Consider the following 13,785-nt stretch of genomic DNA (forward strand, 5'->3'; position numbering starts at 1 on the left):
AAGTAAAGGCATAGAGCAGACAGTTGATTTGGAGTGACTTGATTAGTCGAAGTTTAGGAAGAATCCAGTGGCGGTGGTAGGGTGTGCTGCCCGGAAATGAGGGAGTTGCGCCTCAGGAATGTAAGGTTCCCCGAAGGAATAAACATAATTAAAGACAATATATGTAATTTCTACTTCGTAGCTGCTTATGATTCAATGCTCATACCTTCTAAGCAATTAAGTTGTGAAAGATACATGTGTGCTACATCCTGATCAGGACAAGCTGGACAAATACATTGAACCTCCCTTGTCCTCCTGGGATAGTGTGGCTGGAGGTTCAGAGGATCGCCAAACCACCCCCTTTCACCTCCATGCAGTTAACAGGCTTCTTGCAGCAAGTTGTTTGTCCACAGAAGTTACATTACAAGCAATTAAGGATACTAGATCTGTGTTACTAATTTGTATTTGCAAGACAGGTGTAGAAGTGGGCTGGTGAGGAAACACTTGAGGGCTGTAGTTTACAGAGTGGCTAAACCAAAGGGCTACATGTCAAAAGTACATATGGATTTAAAGCTTCCTAAGGCACATGAAGAATGCATGGGGGGGTGCCGAAGCATGTGCAAGTCAGAATAACCTAACTATAGTTTGGGTACCGATGGGGGCAGAAAGTAGGCTGTTCGAGCAATTCTTGGAGAACAGGACCTATGACATGGTGCAGCTGATTAACTCTCTACATGCTTTGTGGTCTAGCAGGGTTATAGAGCACCAGCCCAGCAGCCTCACTAAGGGAGCTACACTCTCCGAACATATTACTGCAAAACGTAGCAGGGAACTAATAGCGAGCATTGCACACAAAGGTGGTTGAGTAATGCTTGAAGCATCACACAAGACGGTTCTCAAAGACTTTCTAGTCAAGTACAATAAATTCAAATTTAGATTAGGTAAACGAGAATGTAAAGGCGATGAGACTAGACTGTATGGTTTTTACTCCGGCCAGACTGAAAGTGGTGTAAAACTATGTCTGTCACTTTGACAGTCCGGATGAGACCGGGGACTGGGTGGCTAACCATGAAGAACTTTCAAGATCAACCAAACAGCAAAAGAACAACCATAGTGCTTTGAATCTATTAAATGTAGGCTCCAAGGATAAGATGCGGTGAACATAGACACAGGCTCTCTCACCCCATTAATATAAAATTGGCAGGGTAAAGGTGTGGGCATGTAGCTAGCAACAGTGGTTTAGAACAACAGTTGGCAAAGAAAGGAAGTTACTTATCTGTGATCCTGGTCCTCTTTCAAGTTACTCGCCAATAACATGATAAGCACTGAATAGTCATACCCCACCACAAGCAGTTTTTACTACATGGATACATATATACACAGTTATATATTTATATAAAACACACTTCTTTAGGAAAGGCAAAACTAAAAATAATTACCTTTTTACAGAATAAGTAGACTAAATTGTGCAATTTTCATTTTATTTTAATTGAAAAAAAAACAATTTTAATTTAAAAATGTCGTATGAAAGTAGTAAGAAAATCTTTCACAAATTCTTTTGAATGCAAAAGTGAGAGAAAAGCCAGGCAATGCAACTAAATAGGCTGTGGCTCAGGGAAGCTGAAAACTTTGCTCTGCTCCTTTAGCCACTTAACTGCTGGGGAAGTCGTACCAAGATGGAGTTATGCTAGAAAGGCATATATGTTGTCAGCACTTCCATTTGTCTGCTGCAGATGAGGTCCATTTTAAACAGCTGCAGCATTAAGCGAACACGCCATTAGTGAAAGATCAGGGTAGTAGAGCCAAAACACTCCTGGAACAAATCTTTGCCCAGGGGTCTCCTAAGAAGGACATCACTTGCCTTTATGCAGCTTTGAGTACCCTTTCCCAATTGCAGCGAGATCCTTATCAGTCACGAAAGGAGCATGAACTTTACCATTGCGATGACACTTGGCAGCGGCTTTGGAAGCACGCAGCCAGGACTTCTATTTGTCTCCAGCATATGGTTAATGCATATAAAATTCTTATGAGAGGGTATTTCACACCGGTCCAGCTTCATGCCACTGCTGGGACATGTGGTAGCACTGTACACACAAAACACGTTTTCAGTTAAGGTGGTCCTTTTGAGCCACAAGATTTGTTTAGTGACCCTGCAGATGGACCCTTTGGTGCTTTTGTTTGGGGAGGCTGAGGAGGATTCGGTTTATCCATACACTACACCTACAGGTAAGCTGCTCACCATTTTCCTCCTGCTGGCAAGATCAATATTAGTCCACAACTGGAAGAAGCCTCGCCCACTAGGTATTTCCCAGTGGTGGTGTAAGATATGGCATATATATGTCATGAAACACGACCTGGATAATTGCAAACAGGATGTACAAGTTTAAAAGAATCTGATTGCCTTTCAAAAACTTATGTTAAGAGGGCTAGGGTGTGGGTAGACCCATCTGATGTTATGCCGGTCATCCCACGACGAGTATGACAGGGAGGACTTTCGTCATTGGATGATGAATATGGAAGGTGTGATGACAAGTCTCTGATGTGTTTCGGTCCAGGACTCTCTATGTAATTATGATCTGCCTGTCTGATGTTCACATGCTCATTTTTATCTCTACGTCACTAGACAATGTATGGTGTTAAGGTTGTCACTGAGATGATGATCCTTATACAAGTCCTTCCCTCTTTTTGTTATTTTCTCTATTTGTTTCTGAGATCACTCTAGGACCCCCCCCCCATACACACACACACCGTTTTTGTCTCCCGCTTGTATTTATATAAATCCTAATAAATACAGGTTTCCAAAAAAGAAAACACACTGTAAGACTCCATATCACAAATGCCTCACAAGGCCTACATTCATGTCTGCCATTTGCTGCTACAGAGCTACAGAGAGCTGGCTGACAGTGAGGTAACATACCTGGAAAAACACACACAGGCCCGTAGATATGAGGGAGCAGAGTGATCAGGCAGAACATTAGCTATGATGTTGAATGGATACACGCCCAGTAATCACAATCTAAATACACACTGAGGCGGGTGAGAAGCTGTGCAGTTATCAAATGGAGGTATTGCCCATGAGTTTGTTAGCTCTTATGGTCAGTTATACACATTCTGTGTCGAGGAATTATCAGCCTCCATAGGCTCTACCCTCAATGACATTACAATGGTGTGGCTGTGCAACAGCTACCAGTTGTTTCTTGGTGCTCCAATGACTTCAGAGCAAATACTGACTGCAATTAATACTGCTAGCTTGTCAGGGTATAAAGCTGTGGGGTTGACAGACTAATACTACAAACAATATAAACATATTCTCACTACTTGACTGCTTGAAATGTTTGCAGAATCACTGACAAACAGGACACTCCCACCTTCGCTACGCAAAGGCTGTAATAATTCTATTGCCAAACCTGGCAAAGATCCTCCTGCATGTGCATCCGGTAAGCCAATTTAGCTCATAAATTTGGATAACAAAATTTTAGGTAAGGTGATAGCCGCTAGACTGTTCATCTTCCTGAAGCAGCTGATCTCCCTGGTTCAATCCGGGTTTGTGCCCACAGACAGATTGCTATCAATCTTAGCACCATATTTGATGTACTAAATCAGGTGATCCCAGTATTACAGCGGCTGAGGTGCTGCTGGATGCTGAAAAAGCCTTTGACTCGCTGAGTGGTATTCCTATTGGAAATCTTACAGAGGGTAGGCATTTCCAACAACTTCACTAAACTCTTTCAGTTGCTTTATGTCAAACGGGTGGCCCCTTTATGGGCTAATGGCCTGATATCTGACCACTTCCAAGTATATAGAGGTACTAGACTGAGGTGCCCACTTGCCCCATCACCTGTTATTTTGTGCTAGCTATGGGTCCACTGGCAGGTATATTGCAGGACCCTCACCACAAGGAAAGACTTGCTGTCCACAAAAGCCATTTAATGCTATCCATTTATGCAGAAGATACCATATTTGTCAGATCTTGCAAGTAAGCTCGGGGACTAAGTCACAAAGTTATAAGATTGGGTCACTTTTCTGGACTGGCCCTAAACTGGGCAATGTCTGAGCTATTTTCTTTCACTGAATGTGTGGTAGCAGTGGAGCTGGACTTCCATAGCCGCTGGATGGAGGATTCAGTTAAATACTTGGGCCTACATCTTCACATAGATAAAGATATGATTCTGAGCTTAAATTATGGACCTGCGATTGATAGATTGCAAGTGCATTTGGATTGATTGATTACATTACCCGCATCATTGGTGAGCTGAGTCGCTATCATTAAAATGGACAAAAAAAAATGCCCATGCTCACAAGCTTACTGATTAAATTGATTTGTGGCGGGGAAAAAAACTCAGAATATCTGGGAAATCCTAACATTTTATCATGCGAGAAAAGTGCACTGAAGTCCCAGATTAAGAACTATATTACCTGTTTGCGCAAGGCGATTTTGCCACATTTGGTAACCCTCGGATGCCAGATGTTCATTTCTTAAACCAGAACATGGCCAAGCAGAGGGCATACCTCTCAAAGATTTGTTACTGTGTGGCTTGCCTAGAGACTAGAGGGAACTGAAATCATTACATTGTGGGGCCTAAAAAAAAGTAAGTCGACAGTTAGGATTTCCGTTTTCTATTTGCCTGCATTCCCTCTACCATTCAACCCTATATTACCACTGATAAGATTTTGATGGACTGCACCTTGGTAAGATGGGTGTGCACGAATCTGGTGGACCACCTCTATTGGATCACTTCCTCTACATGAGATTGAGGCATATGGACTAGACACATTCACTCCGGTGACCCAAATTATCAGATCAACTGATGCCACTAGACAGATTTCCAGATTAAACACAACTTGCACCTCGCTGAGACAAAGTCACACAGAGCACTCCAGGATAGCTTGGGAAAGGGTAAGCGATTTGGGAGGTGGGATCACTAGGGGAACGGTGGAAATATTGCTGAACGCAAACCAAGGGGGTACCAATGAATCATGGGCATAAGCTGCTACATCTTAAATTCCTGCACCACTTATATTCAACACGTGAAAACCCACCCTGTGAGGGTGAAGCATTCACGTCTTTTTGAACGGAAACACAGGAGTACACAGTTAATACATGAATACTTATTAAGATTTAATGAGATACAGAAGTCACTAGCTTCTTGGGCAGGTGCACATAACCTTTTGTAATAGGTCATTGTAGGCTTAGCATACCAGAAAAAAGTTATTTCTAAAATAAAAATTTCAGCTCCGAAAAATCTATATTCCAGTGTCACTGTCAAATGTGGCCTGCCCAAGAAACTTGTTTCATTCTGTTTTCTAGTTCCCAAAATGACCTAGAGCCTACACTCGACCAAGAGAGAGATTTTCAACACTCCATCCCAACCTCTTCAAATGGATGCATCACACAATAAATATTTCAGCATGGCAATTCTAGCAATTATCAGTATCTAAGAAAACACAGAAGGGCTCACTTAGTCTTGCTATATACTTTTTAGAGGGAGCAGTAGATCTTAGAATTGAAATGTTATCTGGCATACCTGTGAATGAATCCCATTGAGTGAATTGCATCCAATGCAAGCACAACTTCAGCTGTATAAAACCTGGCCCATTTTTCAGGCACATCGTAGTTGCTCATTAAATTCACAAGATCCCCACCAGGCATGTACTCCATTACCATGTAAAGATAGCGGTCATCTTGGAACGCATAAAACAACTATTAACAAAAGAAAGAGAAATGTTGCAGACGAATCAATTAGCAAGCATGTTGAATTCATAACATGTAAAGTCTCTGTTAATACATTTCCTCTATACTTGCAATGTTCATTAACTTGACAGAAAATAAATAGTTTCATTTGTAAATCAAACTCTAACTCTCCCCTTCTTAATTCAACGTTACACGTTTAAAATATTGTTTCAGCTGGGCAATTATTTTTCCACTTCTAAAACAAAATATGAAGTACTTCATATTTCGTTACATAAATTGAGGGCTTTATAATGGTAACCCTGTTGCTCTTTTTATATTTCTGTATGCCTATTATTTCTCAGAGCAGAATGTATACATCCAGCTTTCCAATCGTAAAGCATGTTAATTAGCTTTCAAGGAAACTTACCTCTTGACCTAAAATTTATAATTTAGGACCTCTGAAATGTAAGCATTTTCGATCGCTGCCTATGTCAGCTTCAGATATACTATGTCACGAATGAAAATAATTTTGCAAGTAATTCGAGTATTCTTCTGGAGTCTTTTGATTATAATTTAAACAGAAACATAATGTGGACAGCCACAAGGAGGGAACACAGCTGCCCTTTTCTGTTTTTTTAAAGAGAGTTTGAAAAAATAGACTAATAATGCATGTCTTAAAAGGGATTTTTTACATATAAATTAGCTAAAGTTCATTGGTTTTACACACAGTTCCTAAATGGAGCTCAATAATACTCACATTTTAACAAATGTCACAATAATCGTATTTACTCTTTTTTCCTCTACCCCTTTCCTCTACACTATATTTTTAGTTCCCGTCTGTGCAAGAACTTTCTCTCAATCTCACTCTTTCCCACACGCTCCAAGTTCAGGAGTCTGCTTTATACTCGCCATTCTGAACTCTTACCATAAACTTGCCCTCATCATCTACACTCTTCCAACTAACTCCTTCCTCAACATCCACAACAGAGGGGGAAAAAATTAATCAGAAAAGCTATTGCCTGAAAGATAGACATGGGCTACATAAACTCTTTGGGGAAATGTTATTACTTGATATCTCCACACTAACACTTAACCGTTAGTCTTCACAAAAATCGCCCATGATCTGTATTCACTGTATACCTTCCTATACTCTTATCTACAAAATGACGCTGTTTTTTCTGAACTGAACTGTCTGACAAGTTTTCTTTTAGCAAACAAACCCTTATGCGAGGTTCTTTTTTGCTTACATTCTTTTTATTGAAAAGGAATTACACAAAAATATTGCATGACATGTATTTTACAGCATATGCACATGAGGAACCAGCATTAGGCAGCTGCACATAAAGATTATCAAAAGCACACAGTAAAAGCATCCGGTAGAAAATAAAATATATGACCCACATCCTCATTCTGAAACCAGTTTAGGAACATGTAAAGTATAAATGCGACATTGTCAAAATAACCGATTAAAAATTACAGGTCGATACATGTCGCTACGGTTCCCCAAGCAGTACTCGCCCTATACCGGTGTGTGTGTGTGATGGTTATCCCCGAATCCCTTAGGCCGCCAGAATCCCTGAAAATGTAAAGTAAAAGTGCCACGGTTTAACGGGAGAACTGTGCAAGTTGGCAGAGAGGGGTACCGGAGCGGTGTGGTAGTGGTGCGATTAGATGAATCACTGAAAGGAGGAATGGAGTGCCTGGGAGGCCGCAATAACCCCAATCTACTAAGGAAATAGATGGAGAGCTCTCCGAAGCAGTGGTGTCACGCATGTGAATTCAGTGCTGATAGGTATTGTATCAGGGGCGCCAGATTGCCTGGAATTCGTTATACATTTCAGCTAGATTGTGCGAGAGCTGTTCCATGGCGAGAACGTGCCATAGTAGGGTCATCCACAGTGCTTTAGAAGGTGGTGTTGCTTGCTTCCAGGACAAGGCAATTAATTGTCTGGCCGCGGGTAACGTACAGCTAATTAATGTCCAGTCAGCTTGGGTCATGGCTGTTAGAGATGAAGGCCGTATTCCCAATATTACTATGAGTTATGAGAAGGTACCCTACTGTTTCTTTGATATGGCTAAAAACCTCCTCCCAAAAAGTAGAGATAAGGGTGCAGGGCCACCATGTGTGTTCAAAGTCTCCTCACGCATTCTGACAACGCCAGCACCGATCGGGGAACCTGGCATAGATGCCGGGCAGGCATGCAGGTGTATAATACCACTGAAAAATCTACTTCTATGCAGTTTCCCAAAGAGTTAGGCTGCGATAAATTTTTGGAATGTCACACCATAAGGTACCCCACCGTGCAGGCGTGACCTCTTCAGTGCTGGCGGCCCAACAGGTTTGAAACGAGTGCGTGACCTTGAGTGTAGAGTGTTAAATTGTACTGTATGTATTGGAGATCAGTTCTCTCGTGCAATCGTAGGTTCTAACCAGTTTTTGAAATAAAGTGTAGGGTCGGATAATTGCATGATACACAGAAGGGTGCAAAGCCCAGTGCTTCAATTGTTTATATTGTAGTCTGGCGACGTCAGGCAGCTTATAGTCTATCTTGTATTGGTCAAAGGATTTGAAATCCCTACAAATAGGCCTCAGAGGGTCCTGCAATACGTTTAGTCTACTCACTTAAGACTTTAAGAGACAACACAGGGGGAATGTGGGGTTGCGTGCAATAGGGGTGTTGGGTGGGGGTATGTAGACAATCCCTTCTTTAGTGCTAATTTATCCCAGATTTCTAGCAGTTCTGGTTGGAGCTGCAAGATTGGCAAAGTGTGGGTGGGCGCGTTAAGGCAGCCATGCCAGGTCCCACCGAGGTCTGCAAGCTACTGCTCTGACCATGTGAAAACAGTGGGCCTCGCTCTCCTGCCCCACCTAAGCTGATATAAACCTCAAGTGTGAGGCCCAGTAATACTCCAAAAGGTTAGGGCAGGCCAATCCTCCCCTATCTCGAGGCTGCATCAAAAGTGTATAAGAGACTCGTCTCTTTCCACCCCAGATAAACGCAAGTATATCGCATTGAAGCTGCATGATGGTCTCTTGTGAAATCACTGTGGGAAGGGTTTGGAACGGATAAGAGCGCCCATGGTAAGATTTTTATTTTAACATTTATCCGTCCCAGCCATAAAATGGGAATGGGGCTCCACACTTGAGGTCCTCTACAATAGCGCAACAGAGAAAGGACCAATTCTCTTTTGTCTAGGAGTCGAGGGCTGGTCTAAGAAATTATTTGATCTTGTCAAACCACCAATGAAACAGTGCAAGCGCTTGCAGTTGTGGTATGTCCATTGCCAGAGTCATGAGGTTAAGGACTTAGCCAGGTTCATTTTAAAGCCAGAAATCACCCTGAAGTCTTTTAGGCCAGACACTACAGCGGGAGAGACATGGTCTGATGTGATATGTTAAGTAGAAGGTCACCAGCAAACACATTGATCGTATGTATTGCCCCCTGGCACCCCCACATCCTCCCCTCCCCCATAGGGGATACAGTCTACGCTGCCAGAATGCCAGATAGTAATGGCCAAGGGTTCAACCACCAGGGCAAAGAGTAAGGGTGGCAAGGGACAACCCTGTCTTGTCCCTCTCCGAATAGCGATGGGTTGGGTGAGAGCGCCACTGACTCAGGTTGTCACCACCAGGGTATTATAAGAGGCCATGATTCTGCAGCACATAACGGGACCCAACTCGTTTGAACAAAATGGTCAGCAGGAAATCCCAGTCGACCCTATCGAATGCCTACTCTGCATCCAGGGATAAGATGGAGGCCGGAATATGTTGTTGGTGTACCTTTGCTATCAACTGTGCCACCGGTGCACATTGTCCACTCCCTGTCTAACGAATGAAGCCTACTTGATCCGTGCCAATAAGATATGAGAGCTATTGCTTGATCCTGGTGATTAAGATCTTAGTGAAGAGCTTGGCATCTGTGTTCAAGAAAGCAATGGGGCGAAGTAATTTCAATGTAATTTCCGCAGTTGCTATAGATGGAGTGAGGCTGGACTCATATGTAAAAGAGTAAAATAAGTGTAGCAGATGATTCCCTAGATCGGAGAGGAACAATCTATAGAAGCTAACCTGTATGCCATATGGCCTGGTGGAGTTGCCTGGCAGCATGATTCGGAGGGCCTTATGAAGCTCCTCCATGGAGATTGGTGCCTAAAAAGGCCTCCATATGTTGGGGTGTAGTGGTTCCCACTAACATGCATCTAGATGAGCATGGGCAGAGCGCCCCTTTGTTATCAGAGATCGCTAGATAATAGTTAAAGAATTCTCTCTGTTGCGCTCAGACGTTGCCCATCCCCCAGTCTGTGTGCGTAGTTTAGTAATGTGCATGTCTGCCTGAGCCTGGCATATCCTCCTGACCAAGATCGTGCAGACCTTGTTGCCCCATCATAGTATTGCACCAAATAAGCCCATTCCACTCTATTCGTCCTGTGAGCCCTCAGTTGCCCCATAAACACTACTAAAGGTCGTTAAGCTTCTGGCTAGATGTACACTTATCCTGATGTTCAAGTGATTTTATTTCGCTAGACAATGTGTTTTGTAAAATGCGTGCCTCTCTGTGTCTGGCAAGGGCTACTGTAAAGTTTACCACCTCAGATAGTTGCCTTAAACCAGTCCCATATCATGGGCAACGGGGAGTCTCAGAGTGTTGTGCGTGAAATAATCTACTATTCTCTTACATATTTCCTCCACATCAACCGGTTGGTGCAGGAGTCACGGGTGTAAGTACCATCGCAGAGGGGTTCCAGAGTGTGAACAAATGGATGACCAAGTCAAAGCTACATGGGTGTGGTCTGAGATAGAAATATCCAACAACTCAGCTAATTCTAGGGTGTGGAGGAGTGAGATACAAACAGGTAGTCTGTACGTGATTAAAAAGCATGGACATGAGAATAAATGGAATAATCTTCAGTGTTTGGGTGTTTGTATCGCCATGCATCTACAAGGCCCAGTTCCGTTATTTCCCTTTTCAATTGGGCAGACATGGCTCCCGAGCCCTGATTTGTTGAGGAAATTTTATCCACCTCGGGATCTCACAAATTGCGATCACCTCCCATCACCATGTCCCCTTCAACCCTTTGGAGCTAGTCTTTTAAGTCTCGCCGAAGGAAGGAGGAGTCCTGGGATGCATTAGTTGCATATATATTGAGCAGGAAAAGCTTCCCTTTCCCCCTGGTCATGTGTATTCTTATGAACTTTCTCTCCCTATCCCGCACCACCCCAGTGATTTTAGACCCAAAGCGTGGTTTACAAAATATTCCCACTGCTTTGGAGTCTGTGTATGCTCAATGGTGCACAGTGTATTTAGGGAGCGCCATTCTATGTTTGTCTGACCCCCAGAGATGGGTCTCCTGTAGGAAGAGCACATCAGGGTCATGGAGCAGAATATAACGCCACGTTTGTTTGCTTATGTTAGGAGAGTTAAGACCATGGATGTTTATGGATAATAGTTTATGCTCCATAGCAATTGATAGGTGTTAAGGGAGTAAGCACTAGAGAGTATAGAACACATTTTACCAGAAGACCATAGTCCGAGACAGAAGGTGGCGGAGATGATTCCAGGGCCATATTGTGTAAGTGCTGGATGAGATCCTGTTTTGTGTCCTGTGCAGCTGTCTTCCCGGGGTGTTTATCAGGACAGTGAGGTCAGACGGTATTCCACACAGCCTTCAGTGCCCTCCTGGAAGTTTCCCTCGATGGGGATGATGGACCGTCCCACTCAAGGGGTGGCAGTCCTAGCAATCAACAGGCCTCCTTTAGAGAGTGCATGGCCCAGCGTTTGCCCTCCCACGTGAAGAGTAGATCGAAAGGATGGCCCCATTGGTAGGTAATGTTCTGCTTTCTTCAGTAATCTGTTATAAATCTCGTTTGTGACAGAGTCATAGGAAATAGGTCCTGAAACAGCTGAACGGTATGGCCCGATAGACCAAGTCTGCCTTCTTTCTCACTGCCCGGAGGATTGTCTCCTTTTCGGAGAAATGGTGAACTTGTATCTGAATGGCCGGGCCGCGTCAGGACAGTTCAGGGCTGAGCTCATCCGACATGCTCTATGCAGCATTGGAGGAGGCGTGTAAGAGGGTCACTGTGAAAGCCATAATATCCACACCTTCCTGTCCCCTTGGGACAAGGATATTGTTCCGGTGGCCCCAGTTCTCCAAGTCTTTTTTTTTTTTCAGCTGTAGCTCGACATTGTGCTCTTCCAGGGCCAAGACCCGTTGCCATAACATTTCTTGATTATCCTATTTCTGATCAGATCTCCAGTAAAAAGTCAGTCATAAATTCCTTGGCAAAGGGAACCTGAATGGATTTGTCAATTGAGGACTTTTGCGACATTTAAACCTTTCTGACTCAGTGGGGGCCGCCGTACTCTAGAAAGAAGTCATTTAAGTTTCTTTTGTGGCTTTACTGCAGGCATGAAAGCCAGGAGACCATCCACAAGGCATAAGGAGACCGGGGCAACCTTGAGTATTCCTGTGCCACCCTAAGCAAATCGCCTGTGTATCTGCTATCTCTATGCTTTCTTGCCAGTGGAACACCAGGGCCAGAGGTTGTGAAATAGAGCATGTTCCCCCAGACTTCAACTGTAGAAATCTAAAAGGTGCCACAGGGCCCCACAGCCAGGGTTCCCAGCACTGTGGACAGGGAGAGTTCCCCCACCAGGGTTGGGTAAGCCCCTTAAAATGACCTGCTAGATAGGGAGAGTTTTGTAGAAGAGTCAATCGGGCACTTAGAGGACAGCCCAAGATCCAGAAGTCTCCTGGGACTGCATAGGCAAGTAATGCCAGCAAAGGTGCACTCTTCAGGCTTGGGCAGGTTGCTGGCCAATGATGTAGTATCTGTGCGTTCAACAAGCCACGGTCACAATGATTCCTCCATCACGTAGTACCGGTCACAATTCGCCCCGTGGCCCCAGTCAACATCCCCAGGCAGCGGTGGTAACAAGCTGGCAGATGTGCCAGCCCCACCGGTCGGCAAGCACTGGGTCAGAGAGGCTCTGCCACTCATCTCTTCTCCCCAGCCTATGAGGAAGGTGGCCTGCTCAGCCACAGGTAAGGCCCTTGAGCTAGGCAGCAGTGTCTCCACCCCACTTATCTCCATCCTAGACTTAGTGTGGGAGGTCTCATGCACCACAGCGTGTGTCGTCCGCAAATGCCACCTCTCAGGATGAGTCCAACCAGGAACCGCAAAGGGCAGCAGGGATGCCGGCCCATTACTGTGGCAACCACTGGGCTCATGTGTCTGAGGCAGTCTGCCGCAGCGATCTCCTCCCACCTGACGGCCAACCGGACCAGGCGCACCTATAAGGCAGATCTGTATGATGTGGAGAGCCACTACCCTGCTCTCAACAGGTAAGGCGCAGGTCTCTGCAGGGATGCAGGTGCAATCGTGGAATGGGCCGCAGCTGCCAAGATTGCACGCGCCAGCACGTCAAACAAGGTCGCTGTGCTCAGGCTGGGAAGTTTTACCTGCACCACATTGTGCTGGGGAGCTGCAAAACCACCCAGCCAGCCTTGGTGTGTTGAATGGGGATGGATCAGCCACTGGGGACCGGAGTGCCAAGGACCAGTGTCTTACTACATTGCGAGTCAGGACACACACACTGTTATGCGAGCTTCTAATGTGGATGATGTTTACATCACTGCAACCCTTCCATCCTGTTCTGACCTGCTGGACCTACATAACCCATTGCAACAAAAAATAAACTCTCTCTTTCCTCTCAGAACCACTGCTTCTTTTTTATGAGGACATCTTCAAGGTACTCTGAGAACCCCATTTGGGTACACTAAAGACCTTCCACTCACCGTACTAATATTTTCAGTTTCCACATTCTTGTCATAGATGGTCAAATAGCTACTGTTTAAAAAATTCAACTCACAGAAAGACACCCTGAGTAATATAGTCTCATTAGTCTTCCCCTCTAGTCTACCCCCAACAATAATTTATACCTACTTCACAACTGCATCCCAGCAGCATAACGCAGAACTAAGATTGTAGATTGTAATGTCACACATGATTTGGACCTTAGGATGCTAACTGACAACATGCTGATTGAAACCTCCCAAACATTAATGGGCCTAATAGCCACTCCCTCAGCTACTCTATTATCCATTTAAATTGTGAAGGAAGGATAGGTGGT

At 44.3% G+C, this 13,785-nt stretch overlaps 1 protein-coding gene across 1 annotated transcript in view; it reads right to left on the reverse strand.

The window, feature by feature from the left end:
* The window catches only part of ROCK1 (Rho associated coiled-coil containing protein kinase 1), a 1,374,854-nt gene that overhangs the window by 1,011,502 nt on the left and 349,567 nt on the right, over window positions 1–13,785 (reverse strand). The window contains exon 5 of the mRNA XM_069219991.1: window positions 5,505–5,680. Within this exon, the coding sequence (XP_069076092.1) occupies window positions 5,505–5,680 (176 nt within the window). The remainder of the gene's footprint in view (window positions 1–5,504; window positions 5,681–13,785) is intronic.

The sequence above is a fragment of the Pleurodeles waltl genome, chromosome 2_2, assembly GCF_031143425.1.
Source record: "Pleurodeles waltl isolate 20211129_DDA chromosome 2_2, aPleWal1.hap1.20221129, whole genome shotgun sequence".
NCBI lineage: Eukaryota > Metazoa > Chordata > Amphibia > Caudata > Salamandridae > Pleurodeles > Pleurodeles waltl.